This window comes from Olea europaea, chromosome 6 (assembly GCF_002742605.1).
Source record: "Olea europaea var. sylvestris chromosome 6, O_europaea_v1, whole genome shotgun sequence".
In the NCBI taxonomy this organism is placed as follows: Eukaryota; Viridiplantae; Streptophyta; class Magnoliopsida; order Lamiales; family Oleaceae; genus Olea; species Olea europaea.
Genome location: NC_036242.1, coordinates 13,333,398 through 13,361,034, shown reverse-complemented (window position 1 = coordinate 13,361,034; position 27,637 = coordinate 13,333,398). Strand labels below are relative to the sequence as shown.

At 33.7% G+C, this 27,637-nt stretch overlaps 2 protein-coding genes and 1 pseudogene across 2 annotated transcripts; 2 read left to right on the top strand and 1 right to left on the bottom strand.

The window, feature by feature from the left end:
* The first annotated feature begins 241 nt into the window (after positions 1–241).
* LOC111395903 (premnaspirodiene oxygenase-like) lies at positions 242–2,049 on the top strand. The gene is made up of 2 exons (XM_023022119.1): positions 242–1,163; positions 1,249–2,049. Exons 1-2 carry the CDS (start codon positions 255–257, stop codon positions 1,864–1,866), a joined length of 1,527 nt encoding a protein of 508 aa, XP_022877887.1. The 5' UTR covers positions 242–254; the 3' UTR covers positions 1,867–2,049.
* Positions 2,050–13,003: 10,954 nt separating this feature from the next.
* Positions 13,004–14,582, bottom strand: LOC111395184. The gene is made up of 4 exons (XM_023021184.1): positions 14,134–14,582; positions 13,965–14,070; positions 13,207–13,262; positions 13,004–13,013 (listed from the first exon to the last, which is right to left on the bottom strand). Exons 1-4 carry the CDS (start codon positions 14,580–14,582, stop codon positions 13,004–13,006), a joined length of 621 nt encoding a protein of 206 aa, XP_022876952.1.
* Positions 14,583–19,583: 5,001 nt separating this feature from the next.
* On the top strand, positions 19,584–21,502 carry LOC111395902 (annotated as a pseudogene).
* The last annotated feature ends 6,135 nt before the right edge of the window (positions 21,503–27,637 follow it).

Genomic DNA, 27,637 nt, shown 5'->3' with positions numbered 1-27,637 from the left:
TTTAACCAATATCCAACAAAAGATGAGCAGACGCCTCATTTTTTATGGTAAAGAAAGTCGACTATATTGCACACAGTCAAAGGATGATGACCTCGGTAACAATTTGTTTATAACAAAATAATATGTTTGTATCCATGTGATTCGTCCGCTTCGTGGAATCTTCAATAACTAAAAGTCAGCAATAATTTTGAAAGCTGGACTGGCTATAATTACCCCCAAACTGACTATAATGATCAAATTGTCTCCTTTCAAAAATGGAACCCAATGTTTTCACTTTCCCCCTCATCTTCATCTCCCTCACGTTCATATTCCTTTTGCTGAAATTATTCAGTAATTTCAAAGGGTTTAGAAGAACAAAGTTGCCACCAGGTCCATGGAAATTACCAGTAATTGGAAGTCTGCACCACCTGGCAAAGGCTGGTTCAGCTCCACATCATGCCCTCAGAAACCTGGCTAAGAAATATGGACCTATTATGCACTTGCAGTTTGGTGAAATTTCTACTGTCATCGTATCAGCACCTAGAGTGGCAAAAGAGGTGCTGACAACTCATGATCTTGCCTTTGCATCCAGGCCAAAACTTCTTTCACCTGAAATAATTACTTATAATTACTTAGACATATCTTTTGCTCCCTATGGTGGATACTGGAGACAGATGCGCAAAATCTGCACCATGGAACTCCTATCCGCCAAAAATGTCCGATCGTTTAGCGATATTCGAGAGGAAGAGGCCTCGATTCTCATTGAATCCATACAATCATCTTTATTTTCGCCCATAAACTTGACTACTAAGCTCTTTGCATTCTCAACTAATGTAGTGGGCAGGGCAGCATTTGGAGATAGATGCAAGAACCAGGCGGAAGTGATACCACTGATAAATGATTTAACCGCTACTGCTGGAGGTTTTGATCTAGCTGACTTGTATCCTTCGATCAAAATCCTTCAAGTCATTAGTGGGTTGAAATCCAAATTGATGAAGATGCGCCAAAGAAGTGATTGGGTCTTGAACGAAATCATCAATGAGCATAAAGAGAGGTTGGCAAATAGAAAGAAATTCATTGGTGAATCAGTAGAGGAAGATCTACTTGATGTTCTATTAAGACACAAAGAGACAAGTGATCTTGAATTTCCTATCACAATCAACGGTGTAAAAGCTGTCCTTGTGGTAAGTTAATTCCCACTCTTTATGATCTACGGTAATTTAGCTGACTCTGATGATGTATTTAGAATGCTGCTCCACTTTTATACAGGATATTTTCTTAGCTGGAACAGATACTACTGCAACAACAGTAGAATTTGCAATGGCAGAAATGATGAGACACCCTAGAGTGTTAAACAAAGTGCAAGCTGAACTGAGACAAGTTCTTAGAGGAAAGGAAATAATACATGAAACTGACTTACAGGGACTTCACTACATGAAGATGGTGATCAAAGAAACTCTAAGGCTTCATCCGCCTGCTCCCTTGTTACTTCCTAGAGTATGCTCTGAGCATAGAGAAATTGATGGATATGATATACACATCGGAACCAAAGTAATACTGAATGCCTTTGCTATCAATAGGGACCCTGAATATTGGGAGGATGCTGAGAGTTTTAAACCAGAGAGATTTAACGACAGCAGTATTGAAGTCATAGGACCGAATTTTGAATTTCTCACTTTCGGGGGAGGAAGAAGGATGTGTCCAGGCATATCTTTTGGTTTGGCCAATATTGAGATTCTTCTTGCCCAACTACTCTACCACTTCGACTGGAAACTTCCCGATGGGATGAAGGCTAAAGATCTAGACATGACCGAGATTCTTGGGACCACTACGCGGAGGAAAACCAAATTGTATCTGATTCCTACTCCTCATACTACACTTTCTTAATCAACATTACTGGTAGTCAATGTTGAACTTCAAATAAAGTATCAGTACTTTGCTACTATCTGATTCGTCTCATCCACTGTATGTCTGCTTATATGAAATGCAATCCTATATGCATCTATAGCATGTACTCAGTTCTATATTATCCAATCTCAATGACCAGGATAAATTCGATGTTATTTCCAATCCATTTGGACATATAAACATACAAGAACACGTTTGATGAAAAACGTGTCAAGCATCTAATGAAACTGTCTCAAAGGGAACGTCTCATGCCCCCATCTTATATAACTACTACGATGCCGTTTGTCGACCTTTAATCATGCCCTGCAACTAGTACACTAGCAACTAATAGGTGCTTCGAAACTCAAATGAGTAGATTTTTTCACCTTGAAAAATCAATGTGTGGTTTTAAATTTTGAATGGCTTTTCAGCAAACTATTGGAGATTTAGGCTTTGTGCTCTTGATGTTATTGAACACTGTGCTATAAGTAAAAAGGAAAACGCTTGTCATAAATCACCAATTACATAATCTTTTACAAATTCATTGAGAGGTGTCAAAAAGAAGAGTAATACTACTTATACATAGTCAGTTGCAAATTGATGTACATAATCATTCACTTATGATCGACGAAGCTAGAACAGGGACTCTCCTCCCCCATTGAGCCTCAAGCCTGTTTCATTACGAACCTCCAAAACAGGTTACCTTAAGTGTTATTACAGTGTGAACCGCTGACTCACAATGCTTCCACATGGCTCTCGTTGCATGGTACTTCATTCTCACTTGGCACCCTTGTGGAGTTCATCTTGAGACAAGCCAAAAAGGTATAATAATTTCCTTGTTAATAAAGTAGAAATATATTATACAATCAGTAAACCAATGACGTTAATGTTGGAGTCGAACCCTGGTTCTCTCGGTTTTTTATGCTCCCAGAATTATTATTGCCGAAGTTGTCTTTTGAGAAGCACGCTTTTATTAGTGTAAAGTTTTTCTCCTGGATTGGATTGTGTGGATCTAGAATGATCTTCTGGCTTCTCTGAGACAATTCATTTTTTGGACGGCTGATCCTTTGGTTTTCTCAAATTCCGTTTGTCTGGCTCTCTGTGTTCTTGAGAGAAAAAGAAGAAGGGGCTAGGGTTTGCTTCTTTTGTCTGATTTCTACTTACTCTTATTTTAAGTCTGGTGTGATAGTGTAAACCTTCAATTGTGTAATATTCTGAGTGAATAATGTGAGAAACTGTATGATTTCTCTGTTGTTGATTCTGATTTTGTTCGAAAGTCCTTTGTGAAGATTTCTTGGTGAATTTCCGTAGAGCTGTCACTGTACTTGTGAAATAAGTCTCTTGTTTCATCTCTCTAAACATTTGTAACTTTTGTTGCCATTTTGAGCCGTTTTAGTGCAACCGAGTATAAGCCCTTTTCTTGGATGCTTAACGGGGGATTTAGGTGTGAGATCCGGTCACCAAACTTTGGGCTTAGGCTAAAATAAATCTTTGGTATTCAACTTTAATTTTCTACAGTTTATTTTCTGTTTGATTGAATTATTCTTGTTTTTCGACACTTATATCGTGTGATCCTGTCTTTTCAGTTAAAGGTGATGGTGAGAAAAAAATTTAAAATGAAATTGTAGTTAAAATCAAACCAAATCATATTGTTTACGTTTGCGTTTGATTTGAAAATGTCTAAAAATGCTCAAATTAGATCTTTCACACTCCTAAATAGATGCGAGTCTTAGAAAAATGTTACGATTCTTATGTCTACATTCAGGATATCAATAATGGGGAAAATTGATGCTAATTTATAATGATAGCCCTCTAAGAAAGTAAGTAAATAATAAAGAATGGAAAATTTGACCCGTCTGGTCCGAGCAAGATTGTTGAGTTGCGTACACATGGGATCATTGCTGACGTCCATTGCATTACGAAAAATTGTGAAAATTTTGAAAATATAGATTGGTGATCTTTAGTGTCAAGTAGTTAAGAGAGACTTGAACATCAACGAGAGTCATTAACATAGACTAATTGTTCAACTTTTGAATTGTTCGGTTTGACTAAAAATTATAATAAATCGATCAAATTAATCAATAATTTCTAAAACTCTGTTGATGGCCCGTCTTCGATTAACCCGATTTTAACATTATTAGAGTTTTCCATGAATTGAGGATTCAATATTTGTCGAACTTTAAAAAATTAATGGGAAAGTGCAGTAATATCTCAAACCTTTTATTTTTGTTATCGTCACTCCAAATATATGGTAAAATATGCAACAAAAGGACCTTTCAAAGAAATCAATCTAAAAATTCGTTAATTAAGCACGTGAGTAGCATGTGTCCAACTTTAAAGAGGCAAACTTGTCTCTCCATATTTTTCAACTAAAAATAATTAAAAAAAAGAATTTTTAAAATAGATAAAAATCCTAAAAGAAAAGGAAGACATTTTTCTACAAAACGAAATATTATTTAATTTTCAAACACACCATCGCCACCGTCACCATCACCATTGGGAATCTCGGGGTCGGGAGTGGGGGGTGGGGGGACGTTATTTATCCCCTGACTTTCAGCCCTAAACTAGGGTGCGAAGGCAATTTTTGGAGTAGGGATTGGGGTAGATGTGGGCGTATGGCAATTTAAAGATGATGTGCACATGATGGTGATGCGACGGTTAGCCAGGCGCTATTCAAAATTTGGGTTCGAGTACCACGCGGTAGGGAGGGTTCGGGGGGATGAAATGTTTTACTTTTTATTTTTCTTTCTGTTTCAAATTTAAAATTCATTTTCCATTAATCTTCTTTTTAACGTTTCATAAAAATTATATTATTATTATTATTTATCATTTATAGGGATCATTACCTGTTTAGATGGTAATAGGTTCATTATTCATTATCCATTGCCTATCACCACCATTCGCCTCCGCTTTTACTGCTGCCATATTCTCGAGTTAAATATCTCTGTTGCCGCTGAAGTTTCTCCAAATTTTCAGTTACTATTGAACTATAAATTATTATGAACCGCCATTGGACTTTCTTAAATCCTTTATAGTTGCCATTAAATTTAATAATTATCCGAGTTTCTATTAAGCTCCCCCAAAATATTTTAAAGTTACCAATGTGTTAGTCTCTTGTGAAAATTTGTCCTACTCAACCAATAAATATCCTGTTTCACCGGCCCTCGGCCCAGTATAACCAAACTCAAATGGAGAGACGCCATGTGTTATGAGATTAATTAACTTCGAAATGGTAAAAACTAAGGAACTTGTATCCCTCACCTACCCAAAATGAAAGGTAGTACAGATCGCTATATAGCTCGTCTTGTTACAAAAGATTATCATTAACTTCCTTCGATCGATTACACTTAGACATTTGGCGTTGTAATCGAGCCCACTAAAATAAGGTGGTCCTCACTATTGCTCTGTCTCATTTTTCGCCCATTTATCAATTTGATGTTAATGATGATGCCTTTCTTCACAGTCATATATCTAAATAGCTCTTTATGACTCTCAACCTCCTAATTTTGTTGATGAATCCCAACCTCAACATGTATATGGCCTTCGTCAATCTTTATTTAGCCATAAACAAGTCCTCGCATGGTTTTAGGACCTCAAGACATTTATTTTTGTAAGTTTTCTCAACTCCTGATTTGATCTCTTAAAGATGATGTGCACATGATGGTGATGCGACGGTTAGCCAGGCGCTATTCAAAATTTGGGTTCGAGTACCACGCGGTAGGGAGGGTTCGGGGGGATGAAATGTTTTACTTTTTATTTTTCTTTCTGTTTCAAATTTAAAATTCATTTTCCATTAATCTTCTTTTTAACGTTTCATAAAAATTATATTATTATTATTATTTATCATTTATAGGGATCATTACCTGTTTAGATGGTAATAGGTTCATTATTCATTATCCATTGCCTATCACCACCATTCGCCTCCGCTTTTACTGCTGCCATATTCTCGAGTTAAATATCTCTGTTGCCGCTGAAGTTTCTCCAAATTTTCAGTTACTATTGAACTATAAATTATTATGAACCGCCATTGGACTTTCTTAAATCCTTTATAGTTGCCATTAAATTTAATAATTATCCGAGTTTCTATTAAGCTCCCCCAAAATATTTTAAAGTTACCAATGTGTTAGTCTCTTGTGAAAATTTTTCCTACTCAACCAATAAATATCCTGTTTCACCGGCCCTCGGCCCAGTATAACCAAACTCAAATGGAGAGACGCCATGTGTTATGAGATTAATTAACTTCGAAATGGTAAAAACTAAGGAACTTGTATCCCTCACCTACCCAAAATGAAAGGTAGTACAGATCGCTCTATAGCTCGTCTTGTTACAAAAGATTATCATTAACTTCCTTCGATCGATTACACTTAGACATTTGGCGTTGTAATCGAGCCCACTAAAATAAGGTGGTCCTCACTATTGCTCTGTCTCATTTTTCGCCCATTTATCAATTTGATGTTAATGATGATGCCTTTCTTCACAGTCATATATCTAAATAGCTCTTTATGACTCAACCTCCTAATTTTGTTGATGAATCCCAACCTCAACATGTATATGGCCTTCGTCAATCTTTATTTAGCCATAAACAAGTCCTCGCATGGTTTTAGGACCTCAAGACATTTATTTTTGTAAGTTTTCTCAACTCCTGATTTGATCTCTCTTTGTTTATTTATAATATACCAAGCTTAATTAATTGTTTACGTTTTAGTTGGACGACTTGTAAATAAAAAGGAATTCTCCATCTTTTATTCAATGTTTCCCTCTCCATTATTCACTCGATGTATTTTTAATGCCTTGGTTAAACTCTTCTCTATTAAAGATCTTGCCACTTCACTTTTTCCTTTGTCCCGCCGGCCTATTAGCACCTCAACACAACTTGTTCCAAGATAGTTCAGACAGGGCCAGCTACGAGAATTTTTAGACCTTAGACTACTAATTATTTTGAGGCCCTCAAGCATAATTATAAAATAACATAGCTGACGACGAGTGGCAGAGAAAAGCGGAAGGCAGAAACCCTAGCGGTGGACATGTGACATTTGGAAAGCCCAAGCCATAGATTAGATAAGATGAAGGCGGTAAGAAATGAGATAGCGTTAGGGATTTGGAACTAAAAGGTGACACAAAAAATGCCTTAGAAATGAAAGTCGAAAATATGATTTTGAAACATTCAACAAATGTTGCAAAAAGTGAAATTGTTTGCTACAGTCAATGAACGTTGCAAAATATTATATTTTAAAAGTTTTAGCAATAGACAATGAAAGTTGCTATATGACCATATTTTAAGAACGGTCAATAAACGTTGAAAAAAGTGAAAATTTTCACAACAATTAACGTAAGTGTTGCAAAAGTGAAACTTTTTGTAACAATTAATAAACATTGCAAAAGACTATATATTAAGAGTTTTAGCAACAAACACTAAACATTTCTATAGAACCATTTTTAACAATATCAATAAACGTTGCAAAAAATGAAACTTTTCGCAACACTTAATGAATGTTGCTAAAGGTGACACTAGCAACATGCATTTGAAAAATATTGTCAGAACTCAATCACGTTAACCAATGAAAATATTCACTTGTTAGAATGTTGCAACAGACCTTTTTAGCATCACTCAATTAATAAATGTTGTCTTTTGAATGTTGCAAAAAGTAATTTTTGTTGTAGTGATGATTTCTTGTAATTCTAATATACTAGCCTAGTTTTATACATTGTTAGGATAAAATTAACACTTGTTATGATATTTTTAGTTTTAAATTAATTATTTTAACTTTAATTTGATTTGACTAGATTTGCGAATATTTATTATCGTTTTTATCATTCTTTTTAATTGTTTGATCATCAATTGAATTATTAATGGATTTTATTGTTATCAAGAGAAACAATAGCGTTTGAGCATAATATAATAAACATTGTAATGTTTGATAGAGGATAGAGATATATTTCTATGTTTTATATGGTTTCAATAGGTGCTCTAACACTTGTTAATACATTTTTTATTTACATCTTTCATCAAAAGATAGAAGAGTCACATGAGGTAAATATATTTGATCACTATTGAAAGAGACTTTCAATTAAATTAGGAATATTGACCAACATGAATGATTTCAAATTATCACTTTAATTGTTGACTAAAAATGAAATAATAATGGAAATTCGACATCTTCGCAATCGATCTCACATATTTGAAAAATACATTTATTTACTTTCACTAGTTTAATTGATAATTTATGGATTAGTATAGAAAATCACAATTTGTTTGCTATTCGATTAAAGTTGCAATTAATTTTAATTCTATTAAACACAAAGTACTTGTGGGTTCGACACTCTTTTCACTACTTTATTACTTTTTCATGATTATGTTCGTTTGTGAGAAATCAAATGATCACAGTCTTATTGAAGCAATGCAATATTTGTCTCTTACGTGGCCACATTTTGCTAACACCTTGAACAGATTAGCTCAGTACAAGCAAAATACATATCAAACACATTGGACCGCAGCTAAGCAATTACTTCACTACCTTGTTGATTCATAGGTTTTCCTAATTACCTTTGCTAGCCTACTCGAATGCTGATTAGGCTTGAACCGAGATTATTGCATCAACAAATGTAATTTTCCTTGGTTGTACTCCAATCTCACGTGATTCTCACAAATAAAGTACAGTTCCAAAGTCTTCTACAGAAGCACAATACCACTCAGTTGCATATGATACTATGGAAATATGTTGGCTAGCCAATCTTTTCCAAGAGTTTCATTTTCTACTTACCAAATTCGAGTGCTACTATTCATAGTCAACGACTACACTACTAGTTTCTTCATTATTTGTAACAGTTCTTTACTTAGGGGGTTAGAATCTTTCTATTCCGTACATATTCGTTCCTAAGCTTTCTGAAAAGGGAAAGTTTTTGGAACAATAATCTACAATATTTTCTTCATTAATAACTCTAGATTCTTTCATTTCCATGTAAAGATCATTTCCTTCACGAGTATGTCCACCCACTTTGCCAAATACGGATACGTTAACATGGGCTTTGACAATATTGTTACCTCAAATAACAAGCTACTACATAGGATGACTACTGTAATTGTTGATTATAAATATCGTTACTTCCTAAATAATTTTGTGATAATCTTGATACTAGCAATCTTAGTGTGATCCAATGTTTCACTCTAATATGAACACAAGCTTGACAAAAGCCTATGGCTTTGTTCCTGAGAAGCTTGTTGATGGTTCTTTACTTGTTACACAAATCTTCACTCAAGATCAAACAGCTGATGTCCTCACAAAGCCTATGACAAAAATTTGTTTCCAGTTACTTCAATTCAAGATTGGCGTCTTCAGTGGAAACAACATCTTGTGAGGGTATAAGATGGAAGATTCTTCCTCTGTCAAAATAATCTTATTAAAGCTATTGATTCTCATTGATTTGCCCACATATTCAACACTTCAGTTGTTAATCACCAACGATTTGTCTACATAATTAGTATCCCCAATTTTTGTAATCACCAATAATTCTATTCTCCCAAGATCTCAAAACGTGTAGCCAATTACATGTAACTTTTGTATATAAAATAAGTCACAAGCAGACAAGTTTCTAGAAGATTAAAATCTAGATAATTACAAGTTAATTACTTAATATTTAGAATTAACTATTGTCTGACAATTTGGCAGCATTGTGTTGTCGATTTTATTTCGTAATTGAACGGATCGTAACAAGCAGTAAAGTGAACCTTTTTAGTCTGGATTATCGTTCTCACGAGAACTATATTTTAATATTCAATTTATTATTTTTAAATTCTATTTGATGAAAATAAACCAAAAAAATGATTGAATGTGATTTTTAAATCTAACAACTTAAAATGTGAATGCAACAAATGTGATTGAGAATTCAAGTAATGAATGGATATTAGGGTGAAACAAATTTACCTATTGGTCACCTTTACTTCTAATATCGAGATTCATAAAATTAAAGTAGTGTTCGGTCGAATTCTTCTATGATATTCAATTTATCCCCCTCGAGTTCCTATTGAACCTATTTAAATAATTCAATTCCATATCTCTATATGAATCAACATTATTTAAACGAAATTACAGTTCTAAGAATTCCTATAAAATCGCAGCAATTAATATAGGTATCTCTACACGTTATATTAATTTACCGAATTTTAATATGTGCTCTAAACAAGAATCAACATGTCTACGTAATTGTTATTAACGAAATCATTGAATAGTGGGCTAGAAAATTCAAGCATTAAGAATATAATTAAAATCCACACATAATATATAAAAAAACAAGAATCTCAAATCAAAGAAATAAAGGTTCCCAAATCAGTTACATTGTTTGTCCTAAAATTAAATTTAGCTACTCATATTAATGAAGGAAAAACAAGAAATTATGGAATTCATCATCCGGTTAATTGACAGAACGTGAATAATTTGCAAAAGTAAATTTGACGTTCTTCTGCGTGTTGCCGTCTCTTTCCTCTCCGTGTGCTTCTTCTTTTTTCAGTTTTTCTGCAATTCTTGGCTTCTGCGTAATCTCTCCCTGTTTTCTATGCGCAGAAAAATATATTGGTAGCCTCAAAGTGTGAAAAATATGTTGCCCATCAATTTCAGCGTGTGCCCATTCCTTTAATAATATTGGAGAATCCTTGTTCACACTTGCAACTAGTAACGCCCTACCTAAACTCGAGAGGGTAAGGATAGTAATGAATAAGTCAACATTAGATCACACGTTGGGGAAAAAGTGAAAAAGAATAAGTTTGGGGGAGTGTGAATCTTACGAGTAATGAAATGACATATAAGACCATTAAGGGTCGGGAATTGAAATAACTTGTGAAGTCATTAATGTCTACTTAATTCTTCAAACACACACATCGATTTTTCATTGGAAGAGTGGATATTGGTTTGGTATTGTGACTTTGAAACGGTTTGTAGATTTAATACCATGATCTCAATTCTTGTGATAAAAAGCTAAACTGTCCAACCAAATATTTTTATATGCTTGTGTGTTTAATTATTATTTAGTTTATAGTTTTGTTTGACGATAAATAAATGTTTAAGTTTTGGGGTATTTGATAAGCGTATTTTATATATTTATTCAATGCCTAAAAAGTGATATTTGATGGTTCTTGTGACAAATTATATTCAAAATTTTTGCATTTTATGTTTAATAGGTGAAATTTTATAAATTAAAAGGAAATTGAAGGAATAAAGCAAAAAGGGGCAAAAATGACAAAATCCAAAGTATGAGTACTAAATAGGCATTGGATGCAAAGTTTGGAGACTAAATTTCATACTTTAGAAAATGAAAGACTCGAATTTAATCTAAGGGTACATGGGTTGCAACAAATTAATTGGGCAATGATTGAATTGCATTATAATAAAAGAACTGGACTTGCATTTGAAATATGATTCAATAGGCAGTTAGATTCTAATCTTACAAAAAAGTGGGATGCGTGCCATATAAACACAAACACGGGAACGAATACAGAGAGTGTAGAATTTAGAGTCCATTTTGAAGTCAATTATTGCAGCTAGGTTAAGAGTTATATAGAAGGAAATATTGTGGCTGTAGGGTTGATATATATAGGTACACGCATGAGACAAAAGAAAACAGCAGCCAATATTATTTAAGGAATGGAGACGTACAGAAATTAATGGCAACATATTTTTTACACTTTGAGGCTGCCAATATATTTTTCCACGCACAGAAAACGAAGGGAGATTACGCAGAATCCAAGAGTTACAAAAAAATTGATAAAAGCATAAGCACACGGTGAGGAAAGAGGCGGCAACACGCAGAAAAACGACAGATTTACTTTTGCAAATCATTCACGTTCCGTCAATTAACCAAGTGATGAATTTCATAATTTCTTGTTTTTCCTCCATTAATATAAGTAGCTAAATTTAATTTTAGGGCGAACAATGTAACTGATTTGAGAACTTTAATTTCTTTGATTTGAGATTCTGGTTATTTATACTTTATCTGTGGATTTTAGTTATGTTGTTGATGCTTGAATTTTCTAGCCAACTATACAATGATTTTGTTACGTAGAGATACGGATTCTTGTTCAGACCATATATTAAAATTCGGTAAATTAATATAATGTGTAGAGATACATATATTAATTGCTGTAATCCTATAGGAATTCTTAAAACTATTATTTCGTTTAAATAATGTTGATTCACATAGAGATATGGAATCGAATTATTTAAATATGCTCAATGAGAACTCGAAAGAGATAAATTGAATATCATAGAAGAATTCGATCGAACACTATTTTAGTTTTATGAATATCGATATTAGAAGTAAAGATAACCAATAGGTGAATTTGTTCCACCCTAATATCCATTCATTACTTGAATTCTCAATCACTTCTGTTGCATTCACATTTTAAGTAGTTAGATTTAAAAATCATATTCAATCACTTAATTATCTTGCATCAAAAGTGAAATTCCCTCAAATTAGTGTTAGATCTTAATCAAGGTATTTAGTGCTTTTGCTCTTTTCATGCACTTGCTTTTTTTAGTTTTTCACAAGCTTTATTTATTTATTATTATTATTATTATTTTTACATTCTCTCCATTAAGCTTTCTAGATGACCCCCGTAGTAGGCTTTAGGCCGACGACTCTCAAATAAGATGATTTTAGGGCATCGAATTTTAAATACGTTTACAGGCTTACTGGCCCACGTCAAAAAGGTTTCGAAGAGAATGAATTTTTTTTCAAGTGCAACTTCATCACTGATTGCTTTTTCTAAATGACCCTTGTAACGAACTTTATGTCGATGACTCCCAAGTCAGACGACTTCAGGGTACCAGGTTTCAAGATACCCTTGCAGACTTAATCACTCAAGTTATAAAAGTTTCAGAGAGAAGTTTAAAATTTTTAAATGTATATCCCTTGATTAGTACAATACCCCTTATCACACACTTATTCAAACAAACCTACCTCAAACTTAAGACTTTCGTAGAGTTTTATTATGTTAGTTTAAGACAATCCACACATAAGTTTTCACACATGAAATCCACATTCGCATCCGCATCTTCCTACAACTGTAAAATCACCCCCAAACTATGCTAGATTTGGTCTAAGTATAGATAATTTAATATAGATTAGGTAAAGCATTTATGTCCAACTAGATCAACCTGTCAAAAGCAAGAAACAACTTATTTAATCATAATATCAAACTCAATTATAGTGTGTTTGTAATATCAAGTTTTACAAGGTTGAGTTTCAATTAGTCTAGCATGTATCCTATCACAGTTCACAACTCAACACCAAATATCTATTTTTCATGATATTATGCATGGATCGGGTATATTATGGTGAATTTTTCACCTCAAAACTGGATTTCCTTGATAATGGAATGTATCACTACCACAGACCGGGTATGCCTGAAAACTTGAAATGGATTCTCTCAAATTAAATCATTATTGTCTACTAGATTGTCTAACCCACACAAGCACACGATTGAATAAAAGAGATTTTTTTTTTTAAATTCTTTAAAATTTTCAATTTTTTTATTTAAACGAACACACAAAAATATAAAAAATACGAAAAACAAATACTAAAAGTTGTTTTACCCCCAAATTTAAAACTGACATTGTCATCAATGTCATAGAGTATAAATAAGCACATAAATGGGGTAGGGAAAAAAGGAAGAAGTTGCTCCCTAAATTTTTCTATTGAATGTGTGAAGCACTATGTGTGATTACTGGATAATATTCTTCATCATGTTTCCCTTGGGTCTATGTTGGTTTGAGTGTTACACGGCGTTATGTTTCTGAGAAATCAAATTTTGACAAATTAAATAAATGGAACAAGGGTTACAACTCAAACAATCAAACTAATCAACAATAAATTCAAGGGCTTACAGGTAGAAGGGATATGGGTGATGACTCCTAAATAAACTAATAAATAAATTAAACTATACTATAACTTGAAAATAAAATAAATAAAGGAAAAAGAGTCTCCCAAGAAGCGCTTCTTTTAAGTCATTAACTTGACTTCGTGCTGCTAATTTATCATGATGGCTCGAACCAAGTTATTCCATCATTGCAGTTTGTCCAATTTTCATTTATGCAGTCCTTTTTTACTCTCCAAATTTTTATTTTTCCATTTCCATCTCTACCAAGAAATTCCCCAAAATTTAGTTTTCTGTTCTGGCAGTTTCGTTGATCAGGTGGCTCTTCTTCATCAATTCTACAACAATTATTTTTATTGGGAGATTTCTCATATTGGGTGTAAATATTGAATATCTCCTACTTGTCCTCCACCCTCAAGATTAGTTCTCTCTTCTCAATATTAATAAGGGTTCGTCCCGTTGCTAAGAATGGCCGACCCAATATAACTGGACTATCTTGATCTTCTAGTATGTCCAATACAATGAAATCCACAGGAAATATGAAATTTCCCACTTTTACGAGTACATCCTCAACTTTGCCACGTGGCCTTGTGATTGTTCTATCAGCTAGTTGTAGCGTTATTGATGTTGAGTTGACTTCACCTAGTCTCAATTCCCTGTAAACAGAATACGATGTTAGATTAATACTAGCACCAATGTCACATAATTCATTAATTGAACATGAATTTCCAATTGAAATTGGTAAAGTAAAACTCCTTGGATCATTCAATTTGCTCTGAACTCTTGAATTACTTTCCTCAGTTAATGCCATGGTTTCAAACTCTAGAAGCTTTCTTTTCTTTGTCAACATCTCTTTCAAAAATTTCGTGTAGCTTGAAATTTGGAGTATCGCATCAATGAATGGAATATTGATCTAGAGTTTCTTGAAAACATCGAGGAATTTTTCGTATTTTGTGTATTGTTTGTTCTTCTTAAACCCTTTGAAGAAAGAGAATGGAAGGCATGTAAGCTTTGCCTAGACTTGGTGCTTTGGCAGCTGATGTTTTTGTACTTTCTCCATTTTCAGTTGCGTTTGGTGCAGATTTTTCTACCCATGTAGCTTCATCAATCACTTCCTAGTCATCTTTTCTTTTAGGTCTTTCTATAGTAATCTCTAGCCATTGTACCTCTCTCTTTGTATTTATGACATGAATATTTTTCTCCATCAATTTCTTTCGAAGTCTTTGGGGAAACAAAAGTGGAGGTACATATGCTTTAACTCTCACGGGGGCCTTGGGATCGTTCTCCACAACTTCAATTACCATCACCTGTTCCTTAGGATTTATCACTGTATTGCCTAGCAATGTCCCTGGTGGCATTCTGCAAGTTGTTGTGTTATCTGACCAATATGTGTCTTTAGTTTCTTCATGGATGCCCGCTAATTTTGAAAGTTCGTGTCAATTTGCTGGAACACCTTGTCCGTCTTCTGCACATATTGTTGAAACATCTCCCCCCAAACTTGGTCTTTTTTCTTGCTGGAAATTGTTCCCATATGAGTTGAAATTATGGAAGTCATTTTGAATAAAGTTTACTTGTTCCTCTAAAGAAGTAAGCATCATGCAGCTCTCTGTAGCGTGATTTCTCCCACAATTCTCACATGCTAAACTGGCTATCATTGCATTTGCTCCATATGTTTGCAATTTTACAAGTAACTCTACTTGTTTTGTTAAAGCTACTATCTGGGTGTTGGTAGATGTTGTACTATCTAATTCATATATTCCCGCTGCTTTTGGAGGTACCACTCTCTCTGATAAAAACATGAAATGAGTAGTAGCAATCAACTCAAACAGATCCATGCATTGTTGCACTAATTTCCCAACGATTGATCCGCCTGCAGAGGAATCCACTTGAGATTTGGACAATGGTGAAAGCCCCGTGTAGAAATACTGCACTTGATTTCCAATAGTGATCCCATGATTTGGACACTTCCTCATCAACTCCTTAAATCAGTTCCATGCCTCGTGATAGCTCTCCCCATCTTTCTATTTAAAGGTTTGAATTTTCAGTCTGATTTTTGCTACTTTAGCTAGTGGGAAGAATTTGTTGCAAAATTTCCTGATAAGTTCTTCCCATATGGTAATACTTTCATTAGGTTCGGCATCTAGTCATTCCTATGCTGCATCTCTCAGCGTATAAAGGAATAATTGTAGATTGATGGCATCCTTATTAACTCCGAGAGTATGACAATTCTGACAATTCCTGAGAAACCTGGAGATATGTATGTTTGGATTCTTATGAAGTAGCTCGTAGAATTGTAGAGTGTTGCTCATCAAATTAATCCTATTTGGCCCGATCTGAAAGTTATTCACCCCAAAGTCTGGATACAAGATACTGGAGCGCGTGGGTGCTGCTATAGGTGTCAGGAACATCGAGATTCGCAAATCTCCTTCATTTCCTTTCCTTTGCTCATGTTGTTGTTTCGGTTGCACAACTACTCTTGCGGCCACTTGTCCAATTGGCTAAATAGGAATAGGAATATGTTGATTGTCAGTCATTTGATGTTGCTGTTTTTGTTTGTGTTCTTTGCATTTTCGTCTGAAGGTACGTTCTATTTTCAAATCAAACAGTTCAAGATCGTCATCTTGAGCACGGAGCATACAGCGAACACAATTTTCTGTAAATAAAATAAAAATAAACTAATCAAATAACAATTAAAAATAAAAATAAATTAAGACTAAAATTAATATTTTCTGGCAACGGCGTCAAAAACTTGTTGTCGATTTTATCCCGCAAGTGGACAGATCGTAACAAGTAGTAAAGTAGACCTTTTGAGTCCGAATTATCATTCCCATGATGACTATACTTTAATACTTAATTTATTATTTCTAACTTCTATTTGATGAAAATAAACAAAAAAAAAAAAAGAATAATTGAATGTGATTTTTAAATCTAACTACTTAAAATGTGAATGCAACAAAAGTAATTGAGAATTCAAGTAATGAATGGATATTAGGGTGGAACAAAATTAACCTATTGGTCATCTTTACTTCTAATATTGAGATTTATAAAACTAAAGTAGAATTCAATCGAATTCTTCTACGGTATTCAATTTATTCCTCTCGAGTTCTCATTGAGCCTATTTAAATAATTCAATTTCATATTTTTATGCGAATCAACATTATTTAAATGGAATAACAATTTTAAGAATTTCTATAGGACCGCAACAATTAATATAGGAATTTCTACACGTTTTATTAATATATCGAATTTTAATATGTGGTCTGAGTCCGCGTCTCTACGTAATTATTGTTAACGAAATCATTGAATAGTTGACCAGAAAATTCAAGTATAAAGAATATAATTAAAATTCACACATAAAATATAAAAGAACGAGAATCTCAAATCAAAGAAACAAAAGTTCCCAAATCAGTTACATTGTTCGCCCCAAAATTAAATTTAGCCACTCATACTAATGAAGGAAAAGCAAAAAATTATGAAATTCATCATCTGATTAATTGACGGAACGTGAATAATTTGCAAAAATAAATCTGCCGTTTTTCTGCGTGTTGCCATCTCTTTCCTCTCCATGTGCTTCTGGTTTTTTCAGTTTTCTGCAATTCTTGGCTTCTGTGTAATCTCCTTCATTTTTTGTGCGTGGAAAAATATGTTGCTCATCAATTTCTGTACGTGTCCATTCCTTTAATAATATTGGCTGCTATTTTTTTTTGTCTCATACGTGTACCTATATATATCAATCCTACAGCCACAATATTTCCTTGTGTATAACTCCGAACCTAGCCGCAATAATTGACTTCAAAATGGACTCTAATCTCTACACTCTCTATATCCGTTCCTGTTAATTTGTGTTCATACATGGCAAGCAGCCCACTTTCTTGTAAGATTAGAATTCAGTTGCCTATTGAATCGTATTTCAAATGCAAGTCCAATTCTTCTATTATAATGCAATTCAATCATTGCCCAATTAATTTGTTGCAATCCATGTACTCTTTGATTTAATTCGAGTCCTTCACTTCCAAAGTATGAAATTTAATCTCTAAACTTTGCATCCAATGCCTATTTAGTATTCGTACTTTTGATTTCGTCATTTTTCGCCTATTTTTGCTCCATTCCTATAATTCCCTTTTCATTTATAGAATTTCACCTATTGAATATAAAATGCAAAAATTTAGAATATAATTTGTCACAAGAACCATCAAATATCACTATCTTAAGTATCGAATAAGTATATAAAATACACTTATCACATTGGTTCTGACAGTGCGATGAATTACCGGATTACTGATTAATGGACCTCAATTCGGAATTACTTAATTCTGAATTCATGTATACTCTTAGAGTTCATCAGCATGTTCTAACTAGTTTTCAAACTCCAAAATTTTGTGTAGCTCAAATACAAAACACGCAATATAATGTGGTAGACTCATAAGAGAAACATCCACGGATACCCATGTCATGGTTCAATAATCAACTACAAAAGAAGGATGCAAATGTCTCCAATATTTTGGAATTAAACCCAAAAAAAAAAAAATAATAATAAATAAATAATTCAAAAGCAACCAAGCACAAACTTCATTTATTTCTCGTCCCTCTAAATTGTAGAGTGGAACCAAACTCAAGGAGGTGACATATAATTTGAATTGTATCTTAGAGACTTGAACATATTTCAATTCAAATTTCGGTTATATCAAGTGTTAGAATTTTAGTTGTTCAAAATTAATAAAAATAAAATAAAATTTGGGCTTAACCCTGCGGCTGCATGAGGCCCTCTCGAAACTGGGAGGGCCACTTGCACTATAACCATGCGACCGCATGGTTATAGACCATGCGGTCGCATGGTTATACAAAGTGACCGTTGAGGATTTATTTTTTATCGTTTTTCTTTTGAATTTGGTGTCTTTTTAACATAATTTTGCACCATTTCGTGGGAACCCTTCAAAGCCTATAAATGAGTGTTCCAATTGCAATGAAAAATACCCTTGAGAAAATTAAGAAATCCATCACAAAATTATTCTCCCAAATTATCACATAATCAATCCTATATCTATTTTCACTTGTTCTTTGTGAAAGATACACTTTACTTTTGGTGTTCTTCGCACAAAGGCTTGTTTAATCCTACAAACTATTTGCCGAAACTCCTCAAAAGCATTGGGAAGAGGGCAAATAACGTTTGAGGATAAAGTTATCATTTTCGTGTTCAAACCTCTTAATTATATCTATATTCTTTTTCTCTTTGTTATTACCAATCTTTCTCCTCTTCATTGCTTTAAATTTCCAACATCAAGGAGGTGACATGCCGACTAAGGTAGGCCAATAGTTTATAAAACTATGTAGATCATACATTTCCTATCAAGTTCATTTCAATAATATTACTTTTTCCAAAATTCAGAATTCAAGATCCATTTCATACAAAAAATAATAATATATTCAATCATATAGAAGATAATGACTATCACAGTTACAGAAAAATAATTCATAGCTAGATAAATCACTTTTTTCAACATAAACTTTCATTTCACCTTGATAATACACAATCTAATCTCGAGATTAGGTCTCACTACTAATTTCATGCTTTATTATAATTGTAAATTTAGTACTTGTTTGATAAAATTTTATCAAATTTTTAATTAGTCAAACTACAATTTAATTGTACATTTCATGAATCCAAGAACTTATATATACTTTCAAACACAAATCATATCAACTTTTATCAAAATATGCTAAAAATTTTATGTAAAATTTTGTCAAAACTCTTAATGATCTGTGTTGTTAGAGATATCAATTAATTAATACCCTCAATAATGTTCTGTATAATAAAATATCTTAACAAGGATCAGTTGTCTTTCAATCTATTTAAAGGTCACACTCATAAAGGTATCAAACCTTGTATACAATACATGGGAATCTCTACTTCAGTAGAAATCCAAAGAAGGAGAAAAACTTTCAAAAGCTACAAATACACAAAACTGAATACAAGGATAAAAAATGGAACTTGAAATTCTATCTTTTCCCACCATCTTCATCTCCTTCACCTTCATATTCATTTTGCTGATATTTTTGAGATTAAGAAGAACAAAGTTGCCACCGGGTCCATGGAAGTTGCCTTTAATTGGCAGTCTGCACCACCTAGCAGTAGCAGGTTTAGAACCACATCATGTCCTCACAAACTTGGCCAGAAAATATGGGCCTATTATGCATTTACAGCTTGGTGAAATTTCAGCAGTCATCATATCAACACCAAGATTGGCCAAAGAGGTGTTGAAAACTCATGATCTCGCCTTCGCATTGAGGCTAAAACTTCTTTCACCTGAGATCATCACATATAATTGTGTAGACATAGCTTTTGCTCCCTATGGTGGATACTGGAGACAGATGCGCAAAATATGCACCTTGGAACTCCTGACAGCCAAAAATGTTCGATCATTTAGCTCTATTCATGAGGAAGAGGCCTTAAATCTCATTGAATCCATCCAATCGTCCTTGAGTTCACCAATTGACTTGACTTAAAAGATCTTCACTTACACAAATACTGTAGTGAGCAGAGCAGCATTTGGAAATAGATTCAAGAACCAGGAGAAGGTGATTCCAGTGATAAATGAGTTAACAGCCACTGCTGGAGGTTTTGATGTTGCTGACTTGTATCCTTCAATCAAAATCCTTCAGGTCATTAGTGGGTTGAAATCCAAATTGATGAAGCTGCGCGAAAAAAGTGACCATGTCTTGAACGACATCATCGATGAGCATAAAGAGAGGTTGGCAAATAAAGAGAAGTTCAAAGGTCACTCGGGGGAGGAAGATCTAGTCGATGTTCTGTTAAGACATAAAGCGAGAAGTGAGCTAGAATTTCCTATCTCCATCAACAACATAAAAGCTATCCTTCTGGTAAGTTAATGCCCGCTCTTGTATGATCTACAACAATTCAGCTGTAATTTAAAATGCTGCTCCACTCTATACAGGAAATATTCTCTGCTGGAACAGATACTTCAGCAACAGCAGTAGAATACGCTATGACAGAAATGATGAGACACCCTAGAGTGCTGGAAAAAGCGCAAGCTGAACTCAGACGATTTCTTAGAGAAAAGGAGAGAATACGTACAACTGACTTAGAGGGACTGAGCTATTTGAAGATGGTGATCAAAGAAACTCTAAGGCTGCATCCGCCTCTTCCTTTGCTACTTCCTAGAGTGTGCAGGGAGCATACAGAAATTGATGGATATGATATACCCATCAATACTAGAGTACTCTTGAATGCATTTGCAATCAATAGGGATCCCGAATATTGGGAGGATGCTGAGAGTTTTAAACCAGAGAGATTTGCCGACAGCGGCATTGAATTCATAGGACCAAATTTTGAATTTCTCCCTTTCGGCGGAGGAAGAAGGATATGCCCTGGCATATCATTTGGTTTAGCCAGTGTAGAGTTTCTTCTTGCTCATCTACTGTACCACTTCAACTGGAAACTTCCCAACGGAATGAAGCCTGAAGATCTTGACATGAGTGAGAAACTTGGGTTTGTCGTTCAGAAGAAAAACAAATTGTATCTGGTTCCTACTCATACTCCATTTGATTAATCAATGTTACTGGTGGACAATGTAGGCTTTTAAATAAGTTGCTGTAATGCTAGAAATTGGATGTAGCATGTCTGAACCTTGTCTAAGTCTTATCTATCGTAATCAGTTTCTTTTTATTTGTTAGTATTGAATTGTGACTCGAATTCTATTGAGTATTTTGATTGAAAATACTGTTGAATAAATATTGGGAGTTAATAGTAAACTTGAAGATGTCATGAAGGAGTATAAGGAGAATTCGACTCCTAATTCATCCCAAATTCTCCATTATTAGTTTTACCAATTGTATTGGGACTTCATCTTATATTAAACTCTTCATATATTAATTCTCTTACAATGTTAGGGATTCTTTGGTTATAAATATGTGGTGTACAACACATATTGGAGTTGACAATTGTCCAATTATTTATTGGTCTAAAGAGATTATTTGTAGCTCCATACTATTGATTATCGTGAATTCTCTATCTCCCGTTGTTTTCCCAAAGTGAGACGTGAGGAATAAACATCTTGTTAGAATTATTTGGAGAAGATGCTTATTCCTGATTTCGCAAGATACTTATTCCTCCCCTCTAACTATCGTCGAGCTTAGTTAGAAGACCTCGTCTATCCGAGCGTCTTATAAGACTCCAATAGCTATTAGCGAGATGTTTATTCCTCACTTCACCAGATACTTATTCCTGGCTTAGCGGGATGTTTATTCCCCCCTTTGTCGGATGCTTATTCCTGGCTTTGCGAAATGCTTATTTATCGTGTCTCACTATTTTCTCAATACACCCCTTCTAACTCAAATACAATCCGCCAGCTTCATATCCTTCAAGATCTCCATATCAAGAATATTCCTTGTTGCACCAAGTCTTTCATCTCAAATTCCTCACAAAGCTGAGCCTTTACCTTTCTGATCTCTGCTATGAGCATATTTATCAACATATAACAATAAATATGCCATTGATCCAACAACTCCATTTCTAAAGTACACATAACTTGAAACGACCAAAATTTTTATATTTGGAATTGTTATACATGTACCGTAAAAGAATACTTTCATAAACAAAAGAAAAACATAATATTTTCTTTATATGCAAGATTTAAAATTAGTTTTAAGAACAATACAATCAATGTTTGTAAAATCCTTAACTACACGATTTATTCTTCCTTTTTTCACCCCCATGTAAAGCAAAATCTACCTCCAATTGCCTCGAGTCCTCCTTTTTAGTTACCTATAAAAAATTTAGACATGGAAATTAAAATCCAAATTTCACGGCTATAATTCCAACGCTTAGCGCTACTAAACTCCCATCCTTTGAATTTACACATATAGGGCCCTTATCATAATCATAACTTGAATATCCATATCATCAAATTCATATATAACATAAATTTTCGTAATTTAAATAATGAAAGAAAATTTTGTACTACTATACTTAAGTTGTATGATAGAAGATTAAGGTAAGTCGAAGAAATTATATTATTAGGCTTTCACTCCAAAATTCTTTGGCAATCCCATAATCCCTTCATTAGCTAAACATCACAATTACATGATTATTTCTTTACCAAAATTTGAAATTCAAAAAGTAAACACTGGGTTCTTCAACTATGGAAAGTTGTCAATGTGGTCCCTTAGCTTTCATTGATGATTGTATAGAAACGTTTGGGATATTATAAAACTATCATAACTGTTTCTAATGAAATTATAAATAATCTTGAATAAATCAAATCTTTTATATCGCTAAGAAGTGCTACTTCAATCCATACAATGACTTATTCAACAAACACACAGTCTTTCTTTCGCAAAACCATAAACCCTTTTGTTGTTGCATATAAATGCTCTCCTCAAGTTCTCCATGCAAAAATAATGTCTTGACATCTATCTTCTCAATCTCCAAATCATTCTTAACCACAAACCTTAAGCCAGAATTGAACCATGCTTTACAAGTGAGAACACATCTATGAAGTCAACACCTAGAATGTGACTGTAGCCCCTTATTACCAATTTGGCTTTATACATTGTATTTTCAATTCTTGATGTCCCTTCCTTCCTTTTAAACACCCACTTGCGGTGAACAATATTTCTATCTTTATGCAATTTCATCAAATCCCAAGTACTGTTTTTATTTATTGACTTCATATCTTCCTACAAAACAATCAACCATCTACTAGAATCACTGCAAATGACTGTCTCTCAATATGTAGCAGGTTCCTCATTGGAATCAATATTGCCAGTCACACTCAATATATAAGCTACGAATCTACCTTTTCATACTTTTGCGAAGGTTTAATCCATTTGCGAAGTCTATCCTTAGAATTGAATACTATGGTGTTGCTAGTGGTGTCAGCAAAGTAGGCAAAGTGTTACCTTCTCTCAACTCTGAACTAGACTAATCTAAAGTGGACTGTTCTGAAGTCCCTGATTGTTCTCTTGAAACAATTTCTAACTACACTTGATTGAATGATTCTGTTCCTCGATTTTACCAAAATCCTCACGATATGAACCATAAACCATAATAAGTCCATCAAACACTACATCTCTACTAACCATCACATTTCTTGTCTCAGGACACCACAACTTATACTCATTCACACTTAATTTATACATAAGAAAAATGCTATTTCTAGACTTAGGTTCCAACTTTCCATGATCCACATGAACATAAGCTGGACACCAAAGATCTTCAAATCAGAATAACAAGAAGGTTTTCCAAACCTCACCTCTTCTGGTATCTTTTTTCAATGGTAACGAAGGGTAAGCGATTAATAAAAAACAAGATGTAATAGCAATTTCAACCCAAAAAATCTTAGACAACCCAAGATTTGAAAGCATACGACGAATATTTTCCATCAAAGTTCTATTCATTCATTTTGTCACACCATTTTCTTGTGAAGTTCCAAACATTGTTAAGTGTCTCAAGATACCTTCAGTCCTACAAAAGCTATTAAATTAATCTGAACAAAACTCCAATCTACTATCTGTATGTAGATGTCTCACCTACTTTTCAGTCTATTTTTCTATCATTATTTTCTACTCTTTGAAGGTCCCAAATACACCACTCTTCTATTTCAAGAAGAATATCCAAACTTTTTTTTTTGGAGAAACATCAATTACTATCAACAAGTAATAAGCATCTCCTTTAGTAGGCACACTCGTCGGTCTCCAAAGATCTAAATGTATATGTTCAGGTGTTCCTTTTGAGTTGTGTTTTCTTTTAGTGACTCTTAACTCTTTTATGTTTTCAAAAGACACAATGTTCAAAAAAAAAAAAAATCATCTTATTGGTCTTCTGCCCATCAGGAAGTCCTCTCCTACTTAATTCTACCATGCAGTTCTCACTCATATGCCCTAGCCACATATGTCAAAGTTTTGTAACTTCTTTATCAGTCAAAGAAGTAGTAGAAACCTACATGCCCTATAATTGTGGAATCCTGCAAAAAGTACAACTGTGTTGAGATTTTATGTCCTTTCATAACAAGAAAAGCACTTCGGATTACCTTCAAAACTCCACCTTCACCAGTGTACCTATAACCCTTTGAGTCAAGTGCGTTCAAAGTTATGAAATTCCACTTTAGTTTTGGAACGAACCTTAAATTTGTAAGTTTCTAGTAGCCACATTGAATATTCAAATTTTGATTGTGCCAACTCCGACAATTTTACAAGGCGCATTATTTCTCATAATCATTGCACCTATCAAAACTCCTCATATGTTGAAAACCAGTCCATGTTGGGATAAATATAAAAAGAACATACTAGGTCAAAAATTCATTCCTCACAAAATTTGAAACCTATGTCAGAAATCACAAGAAGCTCTTCTTCGTTGTGCCCATCTTCCACAACATCAACCTCCACTGTGTTTTCAAATTGTTTTCCTTTATTATAGCACCAGCTTTGTTTATATTTTCCAAAACATAACAATCAACCGTAATATGCTCATTCTTCTTACAGTAATGACACTTTTTTGGCATGTCTGGATTTCGATTTGCCCCTCATATTTTTACCAATATTCCCATCTTGATTTTTCCCACGAACAATTAGACATTCAATCTGACTCCCAGATTCACTTGCAAAATGCATCACCTTATCCTTGGACAGTAAGCATCAATAACCTCATCCAAGGTAAGAGTATTACGACTATAGAAAATAATATCTCTAAAAGTCACATAAGATGGCAGCAAAGAAAGCAACATCATCAACGCAAAGTCCTCCTTATCATACTTGACCTCCAATATCTCCAAATCATTCATGATTTCTTTGAACATAGTTAAGTGATCATCTACAGGCATACTTTCGGACATATGGTGAGAATACAAACATTGCTTCAAGTATAACTTACTATTCAAGCTTTTTGTCATACAAAACTGCTTCAATTTCAATCAAAGTGTAGAAACACTTTCTCCTTTAGTACATTCGGAAGAATTTAATTTGATAGATATAGATGAATTTGATCCTGCATCCAAGTTGAAGGCATTTTATCAAAGACAAATAAAGCTTTCTCCAAATCCATCTGTGCGAGAACTGCTCTTATAGTCACTTACCATAGAGTAAATCTCATGTTTCAATCCGATAATGGAATGTCGTCTTTCATTGTTGCTATGCGGAAATGCGGAATAATCAAATTTACTCTGATACCACTTGTTATGAATTGACCGTAAGATAATGACAACAATAAAATAAACAAAAACTCAATAAGAACATTAAGCTTTATGTGGAAATCCTAAGATAGGGAAAACCCCATAGGCAGGGAAGGAGAATTTCACTGTAATTAATAGCAATTGTGTTTACAACAAAATTTTAATACTCTCATTTAAGATTTAAAACTCTCAATATATTGTATGAATTGTTCTCTCGATAATACAAGTCGTAACTTATATATATAAGCCATAGAAACCAAGTTGTAGATAAATAGGAGTTCAGAAAATGCGTCAAAATGCAAAAACGAGCTTGGGTTGAATAATCATGTCACTCAAGCGACATGCTAGCAAGCGTCAGGAGGGCGACAAGTTTCAGAAGAAAATATCTAGGCGCCGCTCAAGCGGCCAACTAGCGGCAGGCAAGCAAAAATACGACAATTATTTTACTGATCGATAATTTTGATATCTTTAAAACTATTTCAACAAAAACTCCAATACCCCCTAGAATTTGAGTTAAACTACAATATTAACATTTAAGGCCTGTTTGATTTAAAGAATTTTTCATTTTCCATCTTTTTCTTTGTTTAATTGCAAAAAATTTCTTGACAATTGATTTTCTATTCCCCTCCCACGTGACCCCTTTTTCTTTGGTTTTGTGGAATTTCAATTCCCATGGGTTTGGTGGGAAATCAATTTTCTAGATTTTTATTTTAATTTTTTTTTCTTTTTTAACAATGGTAACAAATTCTATTCACAATTGTAACAAATTCTAGTCCTTTAATCGACAATTTTCGTGGAAAACAAAGTCAAACAAACACCAAAAGATCTAAAATTTCAACATTTTTCAAGTTAAAAATTATACAAATCAAACACATTTAATTGACAATTTTTAGTAAAACAAGTTTTAGGCAATTTAATTTCTTGAAATTCGTTTTCTTTCCATCCAAATTTAATTATTGCAATCAAACGAACTCTTACTTAAACTTGGCCAAACGTGCACAAAGAGACTTGAGGAAAAAATAAATTCAGGGTGTTTATAGTTACATACCACCTTTATTGGGTAAATATATTCACTACAATTTTTGTTGACTACATGACATTTTAATTGCAATGAGTATTCCTAAACTTTTCTTATTTTTCCATTTACGTTCTCAATATTTTTTTACCATCAATCTTCTATTAATTTTCACATCCTGGACATTTATAGCTTGTATTTTAAATTAAACGAAGTAAATAGCCTATACAAAACTTAAATAAAATATTTTTGCCAATCGCCGTCATTGAATTTAGAGCCCTGAATACATTACCGATCGATGATAAACCAGAGGTAGATGGAGATAATAACAAATCATCATGCCCCTTATGTCCTGTGCAACACGTGCAACAACGGTCAAATCAAAGGGTTGCAATCCTGTGAAGGTGAGCTAACTAGAACCCATCTTTAGTTCATATTAGAAGCTGTAACTCATATCTTTTCAATGCTCATTAGTAGAATATTCTTATAAAAATTGTGATTAGAAACAAAATATGTTATTGAATGTTAAGAATGATATTGCGACAAGAAAACAGTTCAGAACAAAAATGCAAAAGTGAACAAGTATTTAAAATCTTTGTAGTGATGCAAATATAAAAAATTGTCGTGTAAATATAATTATCCTAAAAACAATCAGAGCTTGAGGGAAAAATGTAAGAATACTATTTCAACCATTTCAAATCTAAC

What these genes read in the sequence shown, in the direction of transcription:
- LOC111395903 (XM_023022119.1), top strand. Translation starts at nt 255, where the DNA reads ATGGAACCCAATGTTTTCACTTTCCCCCTCATCTTCATCTCCCTCACG. An exon ending in GTGTAAAAGCTGTCCTTGTG is followed by an intron (nt 1,164 to 1,248) that starts GTAAGTTAATTC and finishes ACTTTTATACAG; the next exon opens with GATATTTTCTTAGCTGGAAC.
- LOC111395184 (XM_023021184.1), bottom strand. Translation starts at nt 14,582, where the DNA reads ATGTTGACAAAGAAAAGAAAGCTTCTAGAGTTTGAAACCATGGCATTA. An exon ending in ATCTTGAGGGTGGAGGACAA is followed by an intron (nt 14,071 to 14,133) that starts GTAGGAGATATT and finishes TAATTGTTGTAG; the next exon opens with AATTGATGAAGAAGAGCCAC. An exon ending in GAAAAATAAAAATTTGGAGA is followed by an intron (nt 13,263 to 13,964) that starts GTAAAAAAGGAC and finishes TCAAGTTTTCAG; the next exon opens with GCATACCCGGTCTGTGGTAG.